The 20,671-nt window shown below is 45.9% G+C and overlaps 1 protein-coding gene across 2 annotated transcripts in view; it reads left to right on the top strand.

Moving 5' to 3' along the window:
- Positions 1–20,671, top strand: part of NLRC4 (NLR family CARD domain containing 4) — a 176,721-nt gene that overhangs the window by 140,828 nt on the left and 15,222 nt on the right. For both annotated transcript variants that reach the window (XM_078648600.1, XM_078648601.1), the window contains exon 8: positions 7,458–7,634. In XM_078648600.1, the coding sequence (XP_078504726.1) occupies positions 7,458–7,634 (177 nt within the window). The remainder of the gene's footprint in view (positions 1–7,457; positions 7,635–20,671) is intronic.

Genomic DNA, 20,671 nt, shown 5'->3' with positions numbered 1-20,671 from the left:
ACAGGGGAGTGGTCGGAATATGTCCTAGGGAGGTGTGACGCGTGTGTAAGTGCCGTGTACAGTTGTGAGGTTAGGAGGAAGTAGTCAAGCCGCGCCCACGACTTGGCCTGTGCCGTAAAGTGTGTACCCTCCCGTCTCGTCCCGCAATGTGAGCGCCAGGCATCAACGAGATTCGTATCGGCAATGGTCGCACTAAGGACTTCTCGCCCATTAGTATAATGGTGTGGGGCAGGGTGCGACCTGTCCAAAGGGGGGCGCAGTGTCACGTTAAAATCTCCCCCCCACATGAGGTGCTGTGGCCCTGTCTCAACTATCGCAGCCCATAAGGATGTGAAGAAGTGCGGGTCATCTGAATTGGGCCCATAACAACATGCTAATGTCACTGACATATGCCCTAGCCTGCCCCATAACAAACAATACCTCCCCTGTGGATCAGCCCTAGAGCCCACTAGCTGAAATGGTGTGGACCTCTTAACTAGAATGGCCGTACCTCTTGCATACGAGGAGTAAGTGGCGAATATCGAATGAGAGGCCCACCTATTCCCAAACGCGCATGTTTTGTTGGGCGCAAAGTGTGTTTCCTGGAGGAAAGCAATGTGGATGTTATGGCGATCTAGGTACCTCAAGATGTGCCTCCTCTTCCTATGGTCTCCCAGCCCTCGCACATTCCAAGAGACAACATTTAGGCGTGTATCAGCCATGTAGGAGGGTAAATGAACAGTAGCAACAGCAGAGAGTGGAAACAGCTAAACAATGTTCATCAAACAATATGCCAGTAGCCAATCGGCCCAGGTCAACGACACCCCACAAGATAGCAGAATGGCGCAGCACCGAAACGCCTTTGTCGATCGTGCCACCCTCCAGCCACAAATAACGCACAAACCACCCATCCCCACCCCACAACTCCCAGTTATGTCTAAGAATCCCCCCATAGGGCAGACAATAGAGCACAGAACATCGCATGCACATGTTAAAACCAAAAACCCAACAACTATCCCGGCATTTTTCCCACCCCTTCCCCTCCCCAACAGCCTCAACAGCCAGCCGCAGCTGGAAAAAGGGCAAACATTCCTCAATACATAACCATACAATGCTAATGTCACCAGTTATTCGAACAGATGCCGCATCTCGCCTATCGCAAGGTCGACACCTCCAAGAAGTAACCCACCACCCCCCGCCCACTGAAGCCACCCCAACCAGCCAGCACCCTAGTCCCGCCCCCCACCCACAAACACTGAAAATATTCAAAACTATCCAATAAACATGAATCCAAGTAAAGGTCATTGGGGAACACCCAGTAGAGGTCATCAGAGGTGCACGTACCGCCACCCCCAGCTATCCCACTCCGCACAAGTCCACCCTTGGAGTCGCCATTCAGAGCAGAGAGGGAAGAAGGGGGGTGGGGGCCTGGCATACATTACCACCTGCAGTCCAACACTCGCCCGCGGCACCCCATAGGCGGCCGCAGCCACCACCACGTTGAATGAGTCCCCGTTAGTCGGGAGGGAAGTGAAGGCAAATCAGTGAGATGCAAGAAGCGTAGCAGCAGAGAGTCAGTTGCGGTCTACTCAACGTCAGAAGCATTCAAGTCCGCAGCGTCCTCAGATCTCCTGGGCCGTTTGGGCAGAGTCTTAAGGTAGTCCTCAACCTGTTGCGGGTTGAGAAAGAAGTGTTGCGTACCCTGGTGTGTAACACGCAGCTTGGCTGGGTACAGGAGAGCATAGTCAATGTTCAAGACCCGCAGTTTCCGTTTGACGGCAAGAAACTTCCGTCGCTGTTCCTGGACTACCGGGGTAAAGTCTGGATAAATGGAGAAGGGCACGCCATCATATGTTAGGTTCTGGTTCGCTCTGGCGGCTCTGAGTGCCGCATCTCGATCCCGGTAGTTGAGTAGGCGTGCTATGATGGGCCGCGGTGGGGCTCCGGGCTTGGGTTGAGGACCAAGAGAACGATGTGCACGTTCCACAATAAATTGACTCGAGAGCGCGTCCTCCCCCACTGTCGCTGTTAGCAGTTTCTCGATGTAGAGCTCCATTTTCCCGGTGTTGGTCGATTCGGGAATGCCCGTGACGCGGACGTTGTTCCGCCGGCTCCTCGCCTCCAACTCCTCGTTCTTGGCGGCAATCACCCTCAGTACATTGTCCATCCTAGCCAGGCGAGTGTCATGCGCCGCAGTCGCGTCATCAGCAGCCGAGATCCTGCGCTCCGCCTCATTTATACGTTCTTCATGCACGTCCATCTTTTGGGCTATGCCATCCATCCTAGATGTCAGCCGGTCTACCTTGTCGACCACCGTCGCGAAGCCCTGGCGCATCTCCTGTAGTATGGTGGCCATATCCGGGGTCAGTGGGGGCGACGTCGAGGCCACCGCAATCGGGCTTCTAGGTGGCGCCGTGTCCCCTGTGTGCCGCGTCGTCTTCTTCTGCGCCGCGCTGTCAAACTGCAGCTTGGGTTGGCGACTGTCAGGCTTGCCCATGTTGCCAGCAAAGTGTGTTAGCAGTGCGACTATGCGCTGTGTGCACCGCCGCCGGAGGTGAGGCGGAAAGAGAGACAGCTCTCGTACCCTATGTGGCACAGCAGTTTGTCACCCGCAGCCAGGGTGCCAGTCAATGCAGGGCGGCACAGTAAGTCCCAGCGGGGCCGTTCAGAGCGCCCAGAAGTGCAGGTCAGGATGAGAGAGTTCACCAGCGCTCCAGCGCGGGAAGCATATCCAGAGGCGTAGCGCCTAGAGGGGAGGAGGCAGGCACCGCAATAGAGTCGGCCGCTCACCAGGGAACAAGCACAGGCAGTCCCCAAGGCCGTGAATGAGGCGGGAAAGCAGTCCGTCGGCCGCGCTGACCCCCCGCCGGCGCGTGTAGCCGGTCCACAATGGCGCCAAAACAATGCGCCCAGAAAGTCAATAGTGGAGCGCCTAAGAGCGTGATACTCGCGGGAGGCTTACACCGTCTCCCCTCCCGCGCAGTACTCAGTGTGCTTCACAGGTAGCCCACCGCTTTTCGCTCGCCGGCAGTCCCAGCGCCACAGCCGGTCGCGTTGCCCACTCAGTGCCAGAGGCCTACCTGCCTCGTGGGGATCCCCGGGCTCGCGCACGTCCAGACGCCGGCTGCAGGCTCCGTCTCAGCAAGGCTCGCGCAGCCGGGGGGTCCGCAGCTCATAACTCCGGGACACAATGGAATAGCGGCTCCAAACTTGCACCGATTGTGGAGAGTGGCCCGCCGCCCCTCCGTGGGGATTTTCGGGCAGGTGCGTGCAGGGGAACAGGAGAAATGCAGGATAATCACGCCAGGCAGCTGGAGCCTCACGTAGGTGCGGCCATTCAGCAAGTGCGCCCTCTAGCGCCCCGTTCTGATGATATACTTCCATCCAAATACATGGGTTCATATACAATTTTATAAAAGTTCTCCCTAATACCATATAGAGTTGTTCTTCCTCAGCAGAAAAAAAACCTAGCACATTAATTTGCTAAAGTAATACTAAGGGCCTGAGTATGAGTTCGGCAGTCCATGGGACCGGCGAATCCGTTGTGGAGGTGATGTGGCGGTCGTGGATCGCCGCACCAGGGGTCTAATCGCCGCATTACGAGTGAGGCGGTCGAACTCTGAGGGGACTGCTGCAACCGCAGAGGATCTGCTATCCTCAGTGGTGGTACAGCGTCCGAGGCCGCAAGATGCTTGGTGGTGCCACTGCGACACCACCAAGCAGATTACGAATGTCCTCCCCGCCTCACTTTTAATGGGTGTGTGTCCGCCGGTAAAAGTTTGGCAGTGAGGAAATAAAGGGGGCCCTACAGGACCCCCTTGTGCCTCTGGGCCTGGGGACACATGCAGGGGGCACATGGTGTGCCCCCCTGTGTAGAGGCACCCCCTGTTCCTGCAAGGCATGGACTTAACAGTCCATGCCATGCAGGAACGGGCTTTCACGTTCCCATTGCGGTGTCTTTTTGAAAGGCACCGCCATGGGAATGACAAAGGACCGCCCGCCACACTACAAAAATAGTTGTCATTTGGACGGCGGCCAGAGGTGGATTTTGGCAGTGCGGCAGCAGTGCGGCAGCACCTCTCCCGCACCACCAAAGTCCGTAATAAAGCCCTTAGTCATATATACAATTACCTTTGTGAATTGGCCTCATTATCTTCTATACATTTTAATAAATTATCACAGTTTAAGTAAATGATGTCTAGAATGTCTTCAGCAAATATCTAAACATTTAATAAAAGAATTGATCCTTATAATATCTGCATTGTGTATCATTAGAGCAAAGCATATATGCAACTAAGGGAACATCTGATTTGGTTTTGTTTAGAAAGTAACTAGGTGATTTTGATTATTCCGAAATTGTATTCAATATGCAAGGAACTCATGTAAAAGGATTGGGTAGCTATAGTAAAAAATCATTGCCCTTGCTGATAGTTTCCTTTGGATTCCACTGTTTGAATAGAATGCATAAAATAATTGTTCCACTGGCAATAAAAATAATTAAGATGGAAGTGAATCAGGTTGTATTGTAACACAATATTGTCTAGAGGAATAGAATACAATATTATTGTAGGAATGACACCAAAAGGAGCAATAAACCTAGCCAAAAAGGCAGCAGAGTGCTTTGTAAGGTCAAAGACAGGTATAAAGACAAAGAGTGATAGGAGGGGTAGCTGGTTTGTGGAGTATTAATTAATTGTAATGTAACTCTTTCCTAAATTGGAGCAGCTTTGGGACAGTACTGATGAGTAAGGGGGTTGTGTTTGCAGGAGTTTTGTTTTTCTTCTTTTTTCTTTCCAGCTTGTGGAAGTATTGTTTTTGGTTAACAAGGTCTTCAGAGTTTGGCTTTGGCTTGCACTTGCGTGTTTTAATTGGGGCACATAGTTTCCCAATTACATTATGGAAGTAAAAGCAAAATCTTTCACATCGTTTTTCCAAGAAAGTGGTTTAGAAGGATGTTGGTGTCAGACATGGAGTTGATAGTGGTGTCAGACATGGAGTTGATTGTGGTGTCAGACTTGGAGTTGATAGGGTGAGGGATGAGTTCAAGCATTTTGTTGTTAATGGAGAAGTCTTTGAAGGATCTGAAGCTATGGTCTTCTCATTTGGGTCGTCCTCAGTTTGTTGTTAGGATGATGAGTTGGGAGAAAGTGACGTGAAATGGGTGGCTTGGGGTGGATTATTGGTGATGTTGAGAAGACAGTGTTTAGGATGTGGTCTTTGGAGTGTGTTAGTTGCATGACTTACCTTACCAAGTTCAGTGTGTCACTGAGAGTGAGGAGTGTGCCTCTTATTTTTTTAATCTTGTATTGTCTCGTATGTTGGAGTCACCCAAGAGCGTGGTGTGGGCATGTCTGATGAACGAAGTGGTGAGGAGATCTGAAAATGTGTACATGAATTCCTTGTTCTATCAGGCCTGAAGATGAGATTGAAGGTGATAATCTCAGTAGCGTGATAGTGGGGAACGGCATGCCCACAGCATCATGGAGTTCAGTGTTACTTGCTTGCCTAGTGTTCAGGACTAGGAGGACTTATGGAGGACAGTGGGGCCTCCTTCCTTCTTATGTTCGCCGTCCATGCAATGGATCCTGTAGCCTGTGGGATGAAGGATGTGTAGAATGCGTGAGATTGTTGGGTTGAAATATGTTTCTGTGATGAGGAGGGAACCAAGCTAGTGGTAAGTGATGAGGTCTGCAGAGTGAGCATTACTGAGAGTTGGAATGTGTGTATTCTTGTTTGTAGTTAATGTGATGTGTAAGAGGTTAGGTCAGTGTGTTTGTGAATGCTATATTAGTGTATGGGTCATCTAAATATGGATGTGAGTGAAGCTGTATGGGGTGCTGGATGAGGTAAATGAATATATTTTAGCTTGTATGTTTCCGTGAACAGGGGTTCTGCCCTAAGGCCCCCGTTTCTCTGTGCCTTTTACTGGTCACTCATGGGACACGAGACACCCTGAAGAGTTGATTTGAGTAGAGAGAGGATAGGAGGTGTTGTCACTTCCTGAACAGATGGATGATGGGGAATGAAGTCCACTTGCCTGGCTTCCTCTTTTGAAGATGATTTTACCGACAAGCTAGTGATGTCACTTCTAGTGCAGATAGATGGTGGGAAATACAGTAATGCCACTTCTCGTTCAGATGGATGATGGGGAATGAAGGCCATTTGATTGACTTTTAAGGATGGTGCTACTGGGAAACCAGTGACTTCCTGTGCAGATAAATAATGGGAAATGCAGCAATGTCACTTCCTATGCAGAAGGATAATTGTAAAATAAGTCCTCAGGCCTGGCTACTTCTAGATTGTTTGGGTGGAAAATCATTGAGGTTGATTCCTGGGGTGAAGGCTGATGGACAATGCAGTGATGTCACTTCGGTGCAGATGAATGCTGGGAAATGGAGTCCCCTTGCCTATCTTTTTTTTTTTAAAGATAGGTTTGGTGGGAAACCAGTGATTTCACTCCCTGTGTATATTGATGATAGAAAGTAAGTCCTCTTGTCCGGCTTCTTCTTTTAAAATGGTTATGACAAGAAACCCATGATGTCACTTGTGTAAATGGATTACAGGAATTAATGAGAGCAGCATATAAATATTTAAACATAATACGTAAATGAATACCAAACCTACTACATAAAAGTAAGTAAAATAATCCAGTATACACAGTCAATAGCTTTTTCACTGTCTAAAGTCAGGAGACCGCTTTTCACAAAGAGAGCTACCCCTCTACATCAAAGGGAACAGGTTATATCAGTCTTATGTCATTTTGTACACTGTACTAATTGTTAAACGATATGATGATTTTTTGTGGGATGGGAGTAAAGGATTTCTGTTGTAACATTGCAATAAAATGTATTAGTGCTATATTGTGAAAGCTCGTTTTTATTTGCTATGAAATGTGTTACAAATATTATTGACGCAAAATAAATTGTATATTTGTGGTAAATAGTGATATACTAGTAATATGTAGTACATAGCTCATTAGAGGTTTTAAGAAAATATTTTCTATATTGATATTTGGCCATTTCTGGTTCAAAGGTAGCTCAAAGGGGAGTATAATTTGTTGTATGGCTGATAACACTAAGAGACCACAAGGTACATTAAGAGGAAAATAATTTAAGATGTTATGCTTAAATAGGCAGTTTGCAAGGATATTTGGTTTTGCCAAAGCTTTCTGCAGGAAGAGAGTGATGATAGTGTTTCAGATTTTCTGGGTTGATTCTGTTTGATAGGAGGCACCTAAAATGGTGTGGTATTGTTTTGTCAGAGGAGAGGAATTACTCCATGCCCAAATGTAGACAGGGCTATGAAGGCAAGTAATTTATTTTATTTTAATGCCCAGTCTCAATATCTCCTCATTTCCTGGGGCCTGAATGTGGTAAAAGCAGATTGCAGCTGAGACAGGGTAGTCGAAACGTTACTTTGAGCCATAAAGATGGTGCATGGTTCTTAAATGAAGGCTGCTAACCAAGTTTCATTTTCAGTTGACAGCTTGCAAATTCTGCAGTGTAAAACACAGATGACCACCCTAATGCTGCCCTCCGGACCTGGTGTCAGCCTTTGCCTGGATAAACTGCTGGTGCTGCTAGAACATATGCCTCGGCTTCAAAAACTAAGCCTACGGAACTGGAGCCTGGGGGATGCTGAGATTATAAAGCTAAGTATGTGAAAGGAACAAAATATATGGTATTTCTCTTGTCCTTCTGCATAGATAATGCTGTTGTATGCTCTGATAGCTGTTCCATCTTTCGAGGTGTAGATTTGGGACTCTTAGATGCTTCAGTAGGAGGAAAAGTGCTGAGCTTTAGTGCCTGTTGTTTTCAGTAATTGTCTTAAATAGGGTATGTATCATCTGATACTTATGTTTTTTTGAGTACAACAGACATAGGGCCAGATGTACGACCCTTACATTTTCTGACTCGCAAATTGTGTCGCTATGCGACTCGCAAAATAAAATTCACAACAGTGTCTCAGACCACTGTTAGCGATTCCTAATGGGGTCGGAAATAGCCTGCCTCATTAATATTCATGAGGCAGGTGCTATTTGCGACCCCATTAGGAATGGCCAGCACTCACAGGGATGCTGGTCTGCTGGGGTCAGCAGACCAGCATGTCTGTGACTGCTTTTTTAATAAAACTTTTTTTTTATGCAGCCCGTTTTCCTCATCGAATGCATTTAAAAAATAAACATTTCTGTTTTATTTTTGAAGAGCAGGCAGTGGTCCCTGGGACCTCCCAGGAATCGCGGTTGCAAGACACACCCTTTCGCTCACACTCTTGTACTTATCCACAATCAGATCTGACAGAGACATAAACAAGTTTAATATATTTATTTTAACTAACGTGCTCTAATATGCAGTATAAGTGCCATACTAAGCAAGAAAATGCATAACACAAATATGATCAGCATAGCGATTACTCCACAAATCATTAAAGGAGCTGTCATTATGAAAAGACAGTATAATCTAACCTCCCTCCCCTTGTATATAAGCAGAGTGATTATATATTATAAGATCTCTGGGCGTTATCTGCAGACCCTGTAACTCAGTCTATAGATGATAGATCTACATCATAGGTGCTCTCTTGCTCTTCTCCCTGGTAAGGTCCTTCTCCAAGTGTCTGCTACCTATTTGTGTATTCCAATAACAACAAAGTATGTTTTCCAAACAACAGCTGCATCAGTATGTTTTGTCTGTGTGCTAGGGCCTGACCAGAACAGAAAAACAGGGGGCATTGTTTATCGACCTTGCTCACAATGTTGAGAGTAAATCCCAGGAACCTGCAGAGTGTGAACACAGCGGTAGGTTCTCATCTGAAAATGTTAAAAGAGGTCTTTGCTAAATAAACTCACGTTATAACGTGTGTAAAGTAGCAGACAGTCTGCAGCGTTCTCATGCTAACTTAGAGAAGACGACAATGTCGCTACATAGAAAGATCCCATTGTTCCCCTTGGAATTTACAAGACAATATCTTTTGTCCCTGCAACCTAAAAAGAAGAAAATAGAAATGATATAGTACATTACCTTTTGAAACTTCCTCTGCTCCTTCTTCATCTACAAATATTTGGAACTGGTAAGCCCAATACTGTTACATGACAGTACCAGATTTATTTAAAATGCCAAAGTCCTTAATCAGCCAGTGTGCACTGATGAATAATTTCAAGAGGAGCATTAAGTCTAGCTAAAACAATAATATTTTTCTTTGACTGTGATCTTGTTTCTTCTTGGCAAACTGCCTGGGTCAATTTCCCAAAGTTCTCATCCGTACTTTAGCTGGCAAGCACTAATGTTTCAAATCATTTCCATAAGATGCACAGCTCATGGCCTCACATACCTGACATCACTGATGACATAATTGATTCATTCAATGATAAAGTCTCCCAAAATAAGGTAGGCCATCCGCAATGACCACAATTCATGAGGAATGGAGTCATGGTTGCAGCAGTTATATGGACTTGCACTAGTAGTTGAACCCCCACAAATCTATTATTTGTGGGTAGTCATGCACCCTTTTCAGATTGTTTCTCACGCGGAAATGGATGTTTATATTTACTCTTGAAGAGGGCAAGAGCAAAGCATTTTTCCAAAGTGGAAATGGAGAGACAACACACCCTTATTTAGTGAGGAAGTACGGGAAGGTTTTTCCAAAAGGACAAATACATTCACCTGTAGAAAGAAAAAAAGCATAAGCTCATTGAGTCATGCTTTCTCACGGAACCAGGTTGAATGTTGCCATGCATGCTTTTTATGTATGTCATTACTTATAGAAATCTTAAATATACGTACATTTTCAGGAGTACTCTTCTAAATCCTTTCTGCATCCCACAAGTGACCTCTGACACTACCTGCAGGTTAGGTTGGTCTTGGGAAGGGCATCTGATCTTGGTTCTCATCCTCTTCCCCCACCTGATGAGCTAAGACTTCTTTCTTTGGTCCAGGCTCACCTGATGAGAGTTCATCTACTTTGTCCTGCTCATCCTCATACTCTTAGAGGGCCTGTACTATATCCTCCTTTCTGGCGGTGACTTTGTAGCCAATACGCCTACGTTTGCACAAAGCTCTAAAATCCTGGATCCTGAGAGCTGGGAGAGTGATTACTTCGAGACTCTGTGCCCTCTCCATTCTGCGTACTTTATCTAGAAAGTGGGTACTTTTTCAAAAACCTTTTAAAACACGTGGGCCTACTTTCTAAAACACTTTTAAACATTTGACTTTTTAAATGTACTGTTGCTAAAGGGATGTAACAAAGAACCCTGGCAATTTAAATTAAAACTCGATATTAAAAAATTTGAAGATTTCTCATGCACAAAAAATATACTAATGCCTAAGTGGTGAAGCGAAACACACGTTCAGGAATTCCACAGCTGAAACACCAATGTTGCAAGGTGAAAGTACGATGTGGTGTGGCAGGGGTACCGTACATGTAATACTAGCACAATACACACAGATGGACTCCGCGTACTCTCTCAGTACACCTTCTTTCAGTCCTGGTAAAGTGGCAAAGAGCAGACAGGCTACTTAGAGCAACATGTGTTAAGCATTTCACGTCACCAACATGGACGATAAGTAATTGACACAACTCGAGAGAAATCCAACACTAATCTCTAAAAAGAGCTCTGGTTTTTATATATTTTTCACACCTAAATGAAATCAATATATACAGTATAACCAAAGTTATCAATTTTAAAGCATTAAATACATCAGTACTTTGCATTGTGGAAACAATAATGTTGCAGTCAATGGGAACAACACATAAATGCAATTGATTACTTAGAGTGTGAGTCCCTAGACCAGTTCAAGTCAGCTAGCACAAGTTTACCTGGCTTAGGGGATGTATGTCATTACATTGCATACTAATACCACGCATGCCATTACAACACGGGTATTACTACGCAATGCCAATGACATTCCATTCCATTACACCGCATACTTTTACCACGAGTATGCCTTTACCACGCATGCCATTACAACGCAAAGGCATGCGTGGTAAAGCTATACTTGTGGTAAAAGTATGCAAGGTAAGTGACAACCCTACCCCTACACCTACACAACACACTACTCCCACCCCTACACTACCCCTAACCCAAAAACACTACCACTCTACACTACCCACACTACTCCCACCCCTACACTACCCTAAACCCTAAAACACTACTATGCAGCCCACACTACTCCCACCCCTACACTACCCCAACCCCAAAACACTACCACACTACTACACTACCCACACTACTTCCACCCCTACACTACCCTAAACCCTAAAACACTACTACGCTACACACACTACTCCCACCCCTACACTACCCTAAACCCTAAAACACTACTACGCTACCCACACTACTCCCACCCCTACATTACCCTAAACCCTACAACACTACTATGCCACCCACACTACTCCCACCCCTACACTACCCTAAACCCTACAACACTGCTACGGTACCCACACTACTCCCACCCATACACTACCCTAAACCCTAAAACACTACTACGCTACCCACACTACTCCCACCCCTACACTGCCCCAACCCAAAAACACTACCACACTACTACACTACCCACACGACTCCCACCCCTACACTACCCCTAACCCAAAAACACTACCACACTACACTACCCACACTACTCCCACCCCTACACTACCCCAACCCCAAAACACTACCACGCTACTACACTACCCACACTACTTCTACCCCTACACTACCCTAAACCCTAAAACACTACTACGCTACACACACTACTCCCACCCCTACACTAAACCCTAAAACACTACTACGCTCCCCACACTACTCCCACCCCGACACTACCCTAAACCCTACAACACTACTACGCTACCCACACTATTCCCACTCATACACTACCCTAAACCCTAAAACACTACTACGCTACCCACACTACTCCCACACATACACTACCCTAAAACACTACTACGCTACCCACACTACTCCCACCCCTACACTACCCTAAACCCTACAACACTACTACGCTACCCACACTACTCCCACCCCTACACTACCCTAAACCCTACAACACTGCTGCGCTACCCACACTACTCCCACCCATACACTACCCTAAACCCTAAAACACTACTACACTACCCACACTACTCCCACCCCTACACTACCCCAACCCAAAAACACTACCACACTACTACACTACCCACACTACTCCCACCCCTACACTACCCTAAACCCTAAAACACTACTACGCTACCCACACTACTCCCACCCCTACACTACCCTAAACCCTAAAACACTACTACGCTACCCACACTACTCCCACCCCTACACTACCCCAACCCAAAAACACTACCACACTACTACACTACCCACACTACTCCCACCCCTACACTACCCTAAACCCTAAAACACTACTACGCTACCCACACTACTCCCACCCCTACACTACCCTAAACCATAAAACACTACTACGCTACCCACACTACGCCCCCCTACACTACCCCAACCCCAAAACACTACCACACTACTACACTACCCACACTACTCCCATCCCTACACTACCCTAAACCCTAAAACACTACTACACTATCCACACTACTCCCACCCCTACACTACCCTAAACCATAAAACACTACTACGCTACCCACACTACTCCCACCCCTACACTACCCTAAACACTACTACACTATCCACACTACTCCCACCCCTACACTACCCTAAACCCTAAAACTCTACTACGCTACACACACTATTCCCATCCCTACACTAAACCCTAAAACACTACTACGCTACCCACACTACTCCCACCCCTACACTACCCTAAACCCTACAACACTACTACGCTACCCACACTACTCCCACTCATACACTACCCTAAACCCTAAAACACTACTACGCTACCCACACTACTCCCACGCATACACTACCCTAAAACACTACTACGCTACCCACACTACTCCCACCCCTACACTACCCTAAACCCTACAACACTACTACGCTACCCACACTACTCCCACCCCTACACTACCCTAAACCCTACAACACTTCTACGCTACCCACACTACTCCCACCCATACACTACCCTAAACCCTAAAACACTACTACGCTACCCACACTACTCCCACCCCTACACTACCCCAACCCAAAAACACTACCACACTACTACACTACCCACACTACTCCCACGCCTACACTACCCTAAACCCTAAAACACTACTACGCTACCCACACTACTCCCACCCCTACACTACCCTAAACCCTAAAACACTACTACACTACCCACACTACTCCCACCCCTACACTACCCCAACCCAAAAACACTACCACACTACTACACTACCCACACTACTCCCACCCCTACACTACCCTAAACCCTAAAACACTACTACGCTACCCACACTACTCCCACCCCTACACTACCCTAAACCATAAAACCCTACTACGCTACCCACACTACTCCCCCCTACACTACCCCAACCCCAAAACACTACCACACTACTACACTACCCACACTACTCCCACCCCTACACTATCCTAAACCCTAAAACACTACTATGCTACCCACACTACTCCCCTCCTACACTACCCTAAAACACTACTACACTATCCACACTACTCCCACCTCTACACTACCCTATACCCTAAAACACTACTACGCTACCCACACTACTCCCACCCCTACACTACCCTAAACCCTAAAACACTACTACGCTACCCACACTACTCCCACCCCTACACTACCCCAACCCAAAAACACTACCACACTACTACACTACCCACACTACTCCCACCCCCTACACTACTCTAAAACACTACTACGCTACCCACACTACTCCCACCCCTACACTACCCTAAACCCTAAAACACTACTACGCTACCCACACTACTGCCACCCCTAAACTACCCCAACCCAAACACCCTAAAACACTACTATGCTACCCACACTACTCCCACCCCACTCCATACCCTAAACCCTAAAACACTACTACGCTACCCACACTACTCCCACCCCTACACTACCCTAAACCCTAAAACACTACTACGCTACCCACACTACTCCCACCCCTACACTACCCTAATACACTAAAATAAACAAACACTACAACACTACACTACCCTAAAACCTAAATCACTACACTACATAAACATTACACTTCCCTCCCTAATACACTACACTAAACAAACACCACAACACCACAACACACACTAAAACGTTTTTAAAAAAACACTACATTTTAACTTACCCTAAACCCTATGAAAGTAACCCCCACCCCATGCACAAACCCCCATACCTCTCTCCTCTCCATCGTCGCTGTCGGATCCGGCTTCCTCCTTCCTGCTTGCTTCATGTCGTTGTGAGGAAACAGCCTTAGTTTCCTCACAACGACGTGGATAGCCGCCTCCACCGCCGCCATTACACATTACATCGCATGCGTTGTAAAAGCACTTGCGATGTAATGGTATGCGTGGTTTTACCACGTGTTGTAACATCGCATGCGTTGTAATGCATGCGATGTAAAAGCAACGCGTGGTAAAACCCGCGTTGTAATGGTTGTTCCCCGGCTTAGGGGAGCGGGTGCAAAGGTGCCCTTTAGCTGTCAGACAGCTGTCTAGCAGGCTTGCAGAATTGGAATAGTTACCTGAGCAAAAAGGTTCTTGAGGGGCGATTTGAGCAAAACCGTTTGGAAACAAAGCAAGGAGCTGGCCCTGGACCAGGAGTCTCCAGGCAGATCCATTCAACCTGGCTCGAGGGACTGGGGTGCAGAGGTGGTTGGTTATTTGTGCAGATGAATCTTTTCTTTTGAAGTGTTGATTAAAGCAGGTTGTAGTCGGACTGACCACCAACAAACTTTGGTACCTACAAGCACTCCGGTTGAGGAAATCTTATCGAGAGGACCAAGGGAACATTGTAGAAAGCTGAGCCTTGCTGAGGATCGGCACTACAGTTCCCAGAAGCCACCTGCCCAAGGACTTTGAGTGGCCATGCCGGTCGCATCAGGGAATAGGGCTTCAAGTTTGTGGACTTATCGGTATGTACCTGCTGACTGTAGGGGACTACTACCTCTAGTCCTAGGAAATTCTTGTGCAATCTTTAGGTTGCAGAGAGGTTCACCTTCATTTTGGAACCAATCTCTGATCCTGGGCTAGTCATAGTCCAGTGGGTGCAGGGTTACTATCACAGGTTCAGTACTTTGTGCCTTTCCTTTTGTGCAGTAGTGCTCTTGTGCAGACACAGGTCTCTTCCTGTTTCATATTGAATCTAAGGTCTGGTGTATGGGGTGCCCCTTAAATCCTGGATTTAGTGGGTGTGAGGACTAGTAGCCAATGGGCATCTAGTCCTGCAGCTAATCCACCCCAGTAGTGACGACAACTGGGGGTGTATGTCACTGAAACTAGGCAGGAGCTGATTTCTAGCTTAAAATCAAGATTGTCAAAACCACCCCAGCTGCAACATCCTAAAGTGTGGTCAGCATTGTGGAGGTAAACACTTCTTGCATAGCAAATTTCCTGCCAGCAAAAAACAGTGCCTGGGGTAGTGGGTTGCTTTATCCTTTAGTGGGGGACAAATTCCTTTGTCCAATGGCGCCAGTGTAGCCTTTGAGGCTCACCGATGCACCTGTCTAATCACTAGCCATTCTATGGGGGCGGAGGTGTCACCTCCTGCTCACACAGGTCTTTGTTTATGGCCTCTGGGAGTGGCACACACTCCCCATTATGAGGTCAGACTTCTGTCTTGGCAGCAACCTTCGAAAAAGCCCACCAAGGCACGAGAACACTGGGTTAACTTGGTGGACAGAGACTAAAGTGCCACCTTGGTACATGCTGGTTAAACCTCAACACCACCATCAGGTCGGGGGTTAAAAAGCATGGTGGTGGACACCAAACACAAAAGAAATCAGCTGGGCCATCATAGAGCTAGACATATAGTTAATGCCCACATGCCAGCCCATGTCATCCTAAGGACCGCCTGTCACTTGTGTTAGAATTACATTTAGAAGGCTACCACTTGGCAATATATGCTTGCACAATCATTTCCACACTTATAATATAATGAACCCTGCCTCCTGAGTTATAGGAGGTCTGCCATAGTGATGAGTGACATATATTACATGCAATGAGGTACCCTGTCACACATGGTGTGTGCAGGGTTGAACTTAAGCAGGCAAGCTGCTCGTGCATGGCTGACATGGCAGACCTACAGACTGGTTTTATTCGGGGTGGCACTATAAGTGCTGCAGCACTGGTACCCCTTTTACATCCCTGTCCTTGGTACCACTGGCAGCATATACTAGGGTCTTACAATGGTGTAAAAGTGCTTGCCAATTGGGTGAACTAATTCACATTTGCATTTTAAGGGAAAGAGCACAGGTGCTTGGCCTAGTTAGCAGGACACAGCACACTCACAGATCAATTACCACAGCATCTAGCAGTTCAAAATGAAGCAAAAAGTGGGGGAGGGGCATTTGCAAGCAGCCCAGTTTACTATAGTTATGAACCCTCATGATATAATTAGCGTAGCGAGTGAACAACCAAGAAGGAGCTAAAGCATGCTTCAGCTGCCATATTGAGACCGTGGATTCGCTGCCATTTTATTCAAGTAACTCAGGGTGGCACTATAAGTGCTGCAGCACTGGTATCCCTTTTACATCCCTGTCCTGGGTACCACTGGTACCATATACTAGGGTCTTACAGTGGTGTAAAAGTGCTTGCCAATTGGGTGTACCAATTTACATTTACAGTTTAAGGGAAAGAGCACTGATGCTTGGCCTGGTTAGCAGGACACAACACACTCTCAGATCAATTACCACAGCATCTAGCAGTTGAAATTGGGTCGAAAAGTCAGGGGGCATCTGCAAGCAGCCCAGTTTACTACAGTTATGAACCCTCATGATATAATTAGCGTAGCGAGCGAACAACCAAGAACGAGCTGGAGCATGCTTCAGCTGCAATATTGAGAGTGTAGATTCCCTGCCCCCAACTTTTGAGATATATCACTTGATCACCCAGTCACAATTTGCACACCACTTGTTCGATAATATCAGATAGGCCCCACACAACAAAGCTGAAAAAGGCTTGGCGGCCCTTTTCCTTTAAACACAATCATAGTGAAATAAGCACAAAGACTAAAGAGAGAAATTCATAGACTGAAATGTGTGGTCTTTATGTAGGTACAGCTGACAGGAATCTGTGAAATTGATAAACTGTACTTGCTTCTAATACTGTTCATTAAGAATTCCTACATCGAGGTAACCATGGAGCCGGTGGCAAAAAAATGACTCACTCAGAAAAAGCTGCCCAAACTGGGAGATATGTATGTAAATTATAAGCATATGTCATCAACTGAATATAGTGTTTCAACAAAACAAGGGAACCCTTAAGGTATAGCATAGGGACCTTGGGCATTACATATTGCAGAGAACATTGGTCCCTATATAGAAGTAATGAACACAGAGCACAATAATCATACACTTAATAAGTCGTATGTCTACTGTCCGTCCGGACAGGATTTTAATTTTCTATTTCAGTTTAAGTTTATGCGTTTCTCGGAAATGTCAAGCGGGCACAGCCGTAACCTTCAACATACAGGAGACAACAACAGAAAGATGTGGAAAGCAGGAGATCTGTCTGTACACTTGTGTTTCAGTGAGCCAGACTTAGAATATTTACATAAACCACACCATTGCATTATTCAGTATTTACTTAGGACATTTGCATATGGGGTTAAGGGTCGACGTTTCGATGCCTTTCTTAAAATGTAGACATCATCATCAGGACATTACATGACGTTATTGTTGTCAAGATTAAAATTCCACATTTACTTTACACACATATTTACAGTGGACAAAAAAAGGGGGGGAGAAAGAAAACAGAAAGATACATATAATTAGCAGATATATCACATATGACAAAGGTCCTCTTATGTACATAAAGTGAAGGCAGGTGCCGAGGTGTTTTAGTTCAACCCTGTCGCTCGTGTTTCTCATAGATAACTCTGGAGTGACAGTTGTGGCATGCACGAAGGGGGCTTTACCGGCTTAAAATTATTACTTGTCACCTTTGTTCGTTGTATGAGTAAAAAAGGCTCAAGAGTGTTGGGGTATGGTGAATTACGACGCGTGACATCATGCAAAAAACGGCGCGGTGGTTATGAGTGGAAAATCTAGGCGTTTGTGAGCACGGAGCAATTTCCAGATTGTAAAGTGCACCGCCGACAGTGCGCATGCTTGCGTTCAAAAAACGAAGAATGGAAAATGCACCTACGTGGTAAAAATACCTTGCTTGGATTAAGCGGTACCGAGAGAATTTTATATCGCTATTGCAGACATTCTGTAGAAAATCAAGACAAGGACCGCCCGTTATACTTATAAGTTGACTGGCATGCAAATTAACTAAGCGGAGAGCAAGTTACCTTTAAAAAACGGCTTTCTATTACACGGTTATGCGAGCTTCCGTATACAATGATACGCGGGCAGCACAATGGCTATCTGCAAAAATAATTGCAAATTTTACTGGCGGGAGTTAAATACCGCTACTCAAACTTACACAAGACGGTGTAGAACTTACTATAAGTACGGCTCAACGTTGCCACGGGTCTGGCGGTCTGGTGCTGCGTCGGCTAATTTTCCGGGTTTAAAACGCGTGGGCTGTGACCTCGGGAATAGTGAACAGCGTGAAGGGACTAGGTAATTGGAGTGAGGTGAATGGCAGTGTTTCCGGCGGCCATTTCTGAGTGGTGATTCGTGCTATAGTGAACATACAGTTTTAGCACTTTGCACATTTTCTGAGTAATTAATAAACACGTTTTATAATAAAATTACAGCAGGGACGTCCAGTCTTCAAGTCGGTTTAACCCATTCCGAATGCTGTTAGTGCGCAAAATCCAACGTAGCTCTTCTTTGTTTAGAAGTTGTGACATGTCTGCTCCTCTGGGTGGTGGTTTAATAGTGGTGATCACAGTCCAGACAAAGTCTTTTTCAGTGTGTCCTTTATCAGAAAAATGTTCCACCAATGGCGCATTCGCTGTTTTACATTTTATCCTGCTTTTATGCTGGCCAATCCGCAGTTTTATTTTTTGGCTGGTTTGTCCTATATAGATCAGCATACATGGACACAGGATGGCATACACCAGGTTCGCAGAATTACAATTAGAAAAGAAATTCCGATCGTGTTTGATATTTCCAAATTCAAATGTCTTTCCTTCTATAGTGGTGTCACAACAAACACACCCCCCACACTTGACATGGCCTGTGAGCGATGGAAGGGCCCACACATCCTTTATGGTCATTTTTTGCACTGGTTGAGGGAGAGCTGCCCTGACAAGGTGATTTTTAACATTCTTAGCACGTTTAAATGCAAACATAGGTTTTTCCAATGTTAGTTGCCCTACATTAAGGACTGGCCAGTGTTTAAGGATACTTTTTCTAATGGCATTAGAAGCCGGTGAAAATGTTGTGACACAGATTAGTTTTTCTCGGGTATTCTTTTCTTTAGGTTCCAACAGAGTCTCTCTTGGACAGTACCAGGCCCTTTTGAGAGATTTCCGTACCAGTTTGCGTGGGTAACCTCTATTTCTCAGTTTTTTGCTCAGAATTTTGGCCTCAGTAAAATAATCATCCCTAAAATAGCAGTTTCGCCTAATACGGAGGAACTGGGAAAAAGGTAATGAATCACGGAGAGCCCGAGGGTGGTGGCTGGTATATTCGAGCAAAGTATTGCGTTCAGTGGGCTTGCGGTGCAATGTTGTAGTGAGACGACCCTCTGTATGCCTTATTTTTAGGTCAAGGAAAGGAATGGAATCCTTGCTGGTAGACAAGATATAGCAGAGTCCTCCACTGTTGTTGTTAAGCCAGTGTTGGAAAGCCGCGAGGTTTTCTGGAGTATCATTCCATAGTAGGAAAATATCGTCGATATATCGCTTCCACAAGGCAATGCCATTGTGGAAGGGATTCGACGTGTGAAGAATGTTACTAGTCTCCAGATGGTCCATGTATAGAATGGCCAGGTTGGGAGCAAAAATTGCTCCCATGGATGTCCCTTTGACTTGACCATAAAATTGTCCCTCAAAAAGAAAAAAGTTTTTGGTCAGGCAAATTTCAAGAAGTTCAAGAATGAATATAGAGGGCACATTGTGGGGTCGTGGTCTTGATTCTAGTACCTTCTCTATTACACGTAGTGATTCAAATTGTGGGATATTCGTATAAAGTGATTCCACATCCAGCGTACACATAGTGCTGGATGTGAGATCAAAAGGATAATCTTCAATAAAGTTTATCATGGCCATACTGTCCCTAATGTAGCAGCTGGTTTCTGGGACAAATGGCTTAATGAAATAATCTATGTAGTGCCCTAATGGCTCGAGAATCGAACCACAGCCCGAAACTATGGGGCGACCTGGTGGTGATTGGGAGTTTTTATGAATTTTGGGCAGACAATAGATTACTGGAATCCGTGGGGATTTAGTATTGAGAAAATCATATTCTTTTTTAGTGCAGAAGCCTGACTCAAGTGCTCTGTCTGTGACAGTTGTAATCATGTCTTGAATTTCACCAGTGGGGTTGCGCGGGAGTTTACAGTAGTGCTCCTGATTGTTCAGTTGGCGAAGCACTTCATTCTTGTAGGTTTCAATATCTTGGATTACTATCCCTCCCCCTTTATCCGCAGGTTTTAGGACAAGGGATTGATTGGTTTTGAGGGAGGAAATGGCATTCTTTTCTTCAAGAGTAATGTTATAAGGGATGAAAG

This window comes from Lissotriton helveticus, chromosome 6 (assembly GCF_964261635.1).
Source record: "Lissotriton helveticus chromosome 6, aLisHel1.1, whole genome shotgun sequence".
Classification (NCBI taxonomy): domain Eukaryota; kingdom Metazoa; phylum Chordata; class Amphibia; order Caudata; family Salamandridae; genus Lissotriton; species Lissotriton helveticus.
This window is presented reverse-complemented; position numbering and strand designations above follow the sequence as displayed.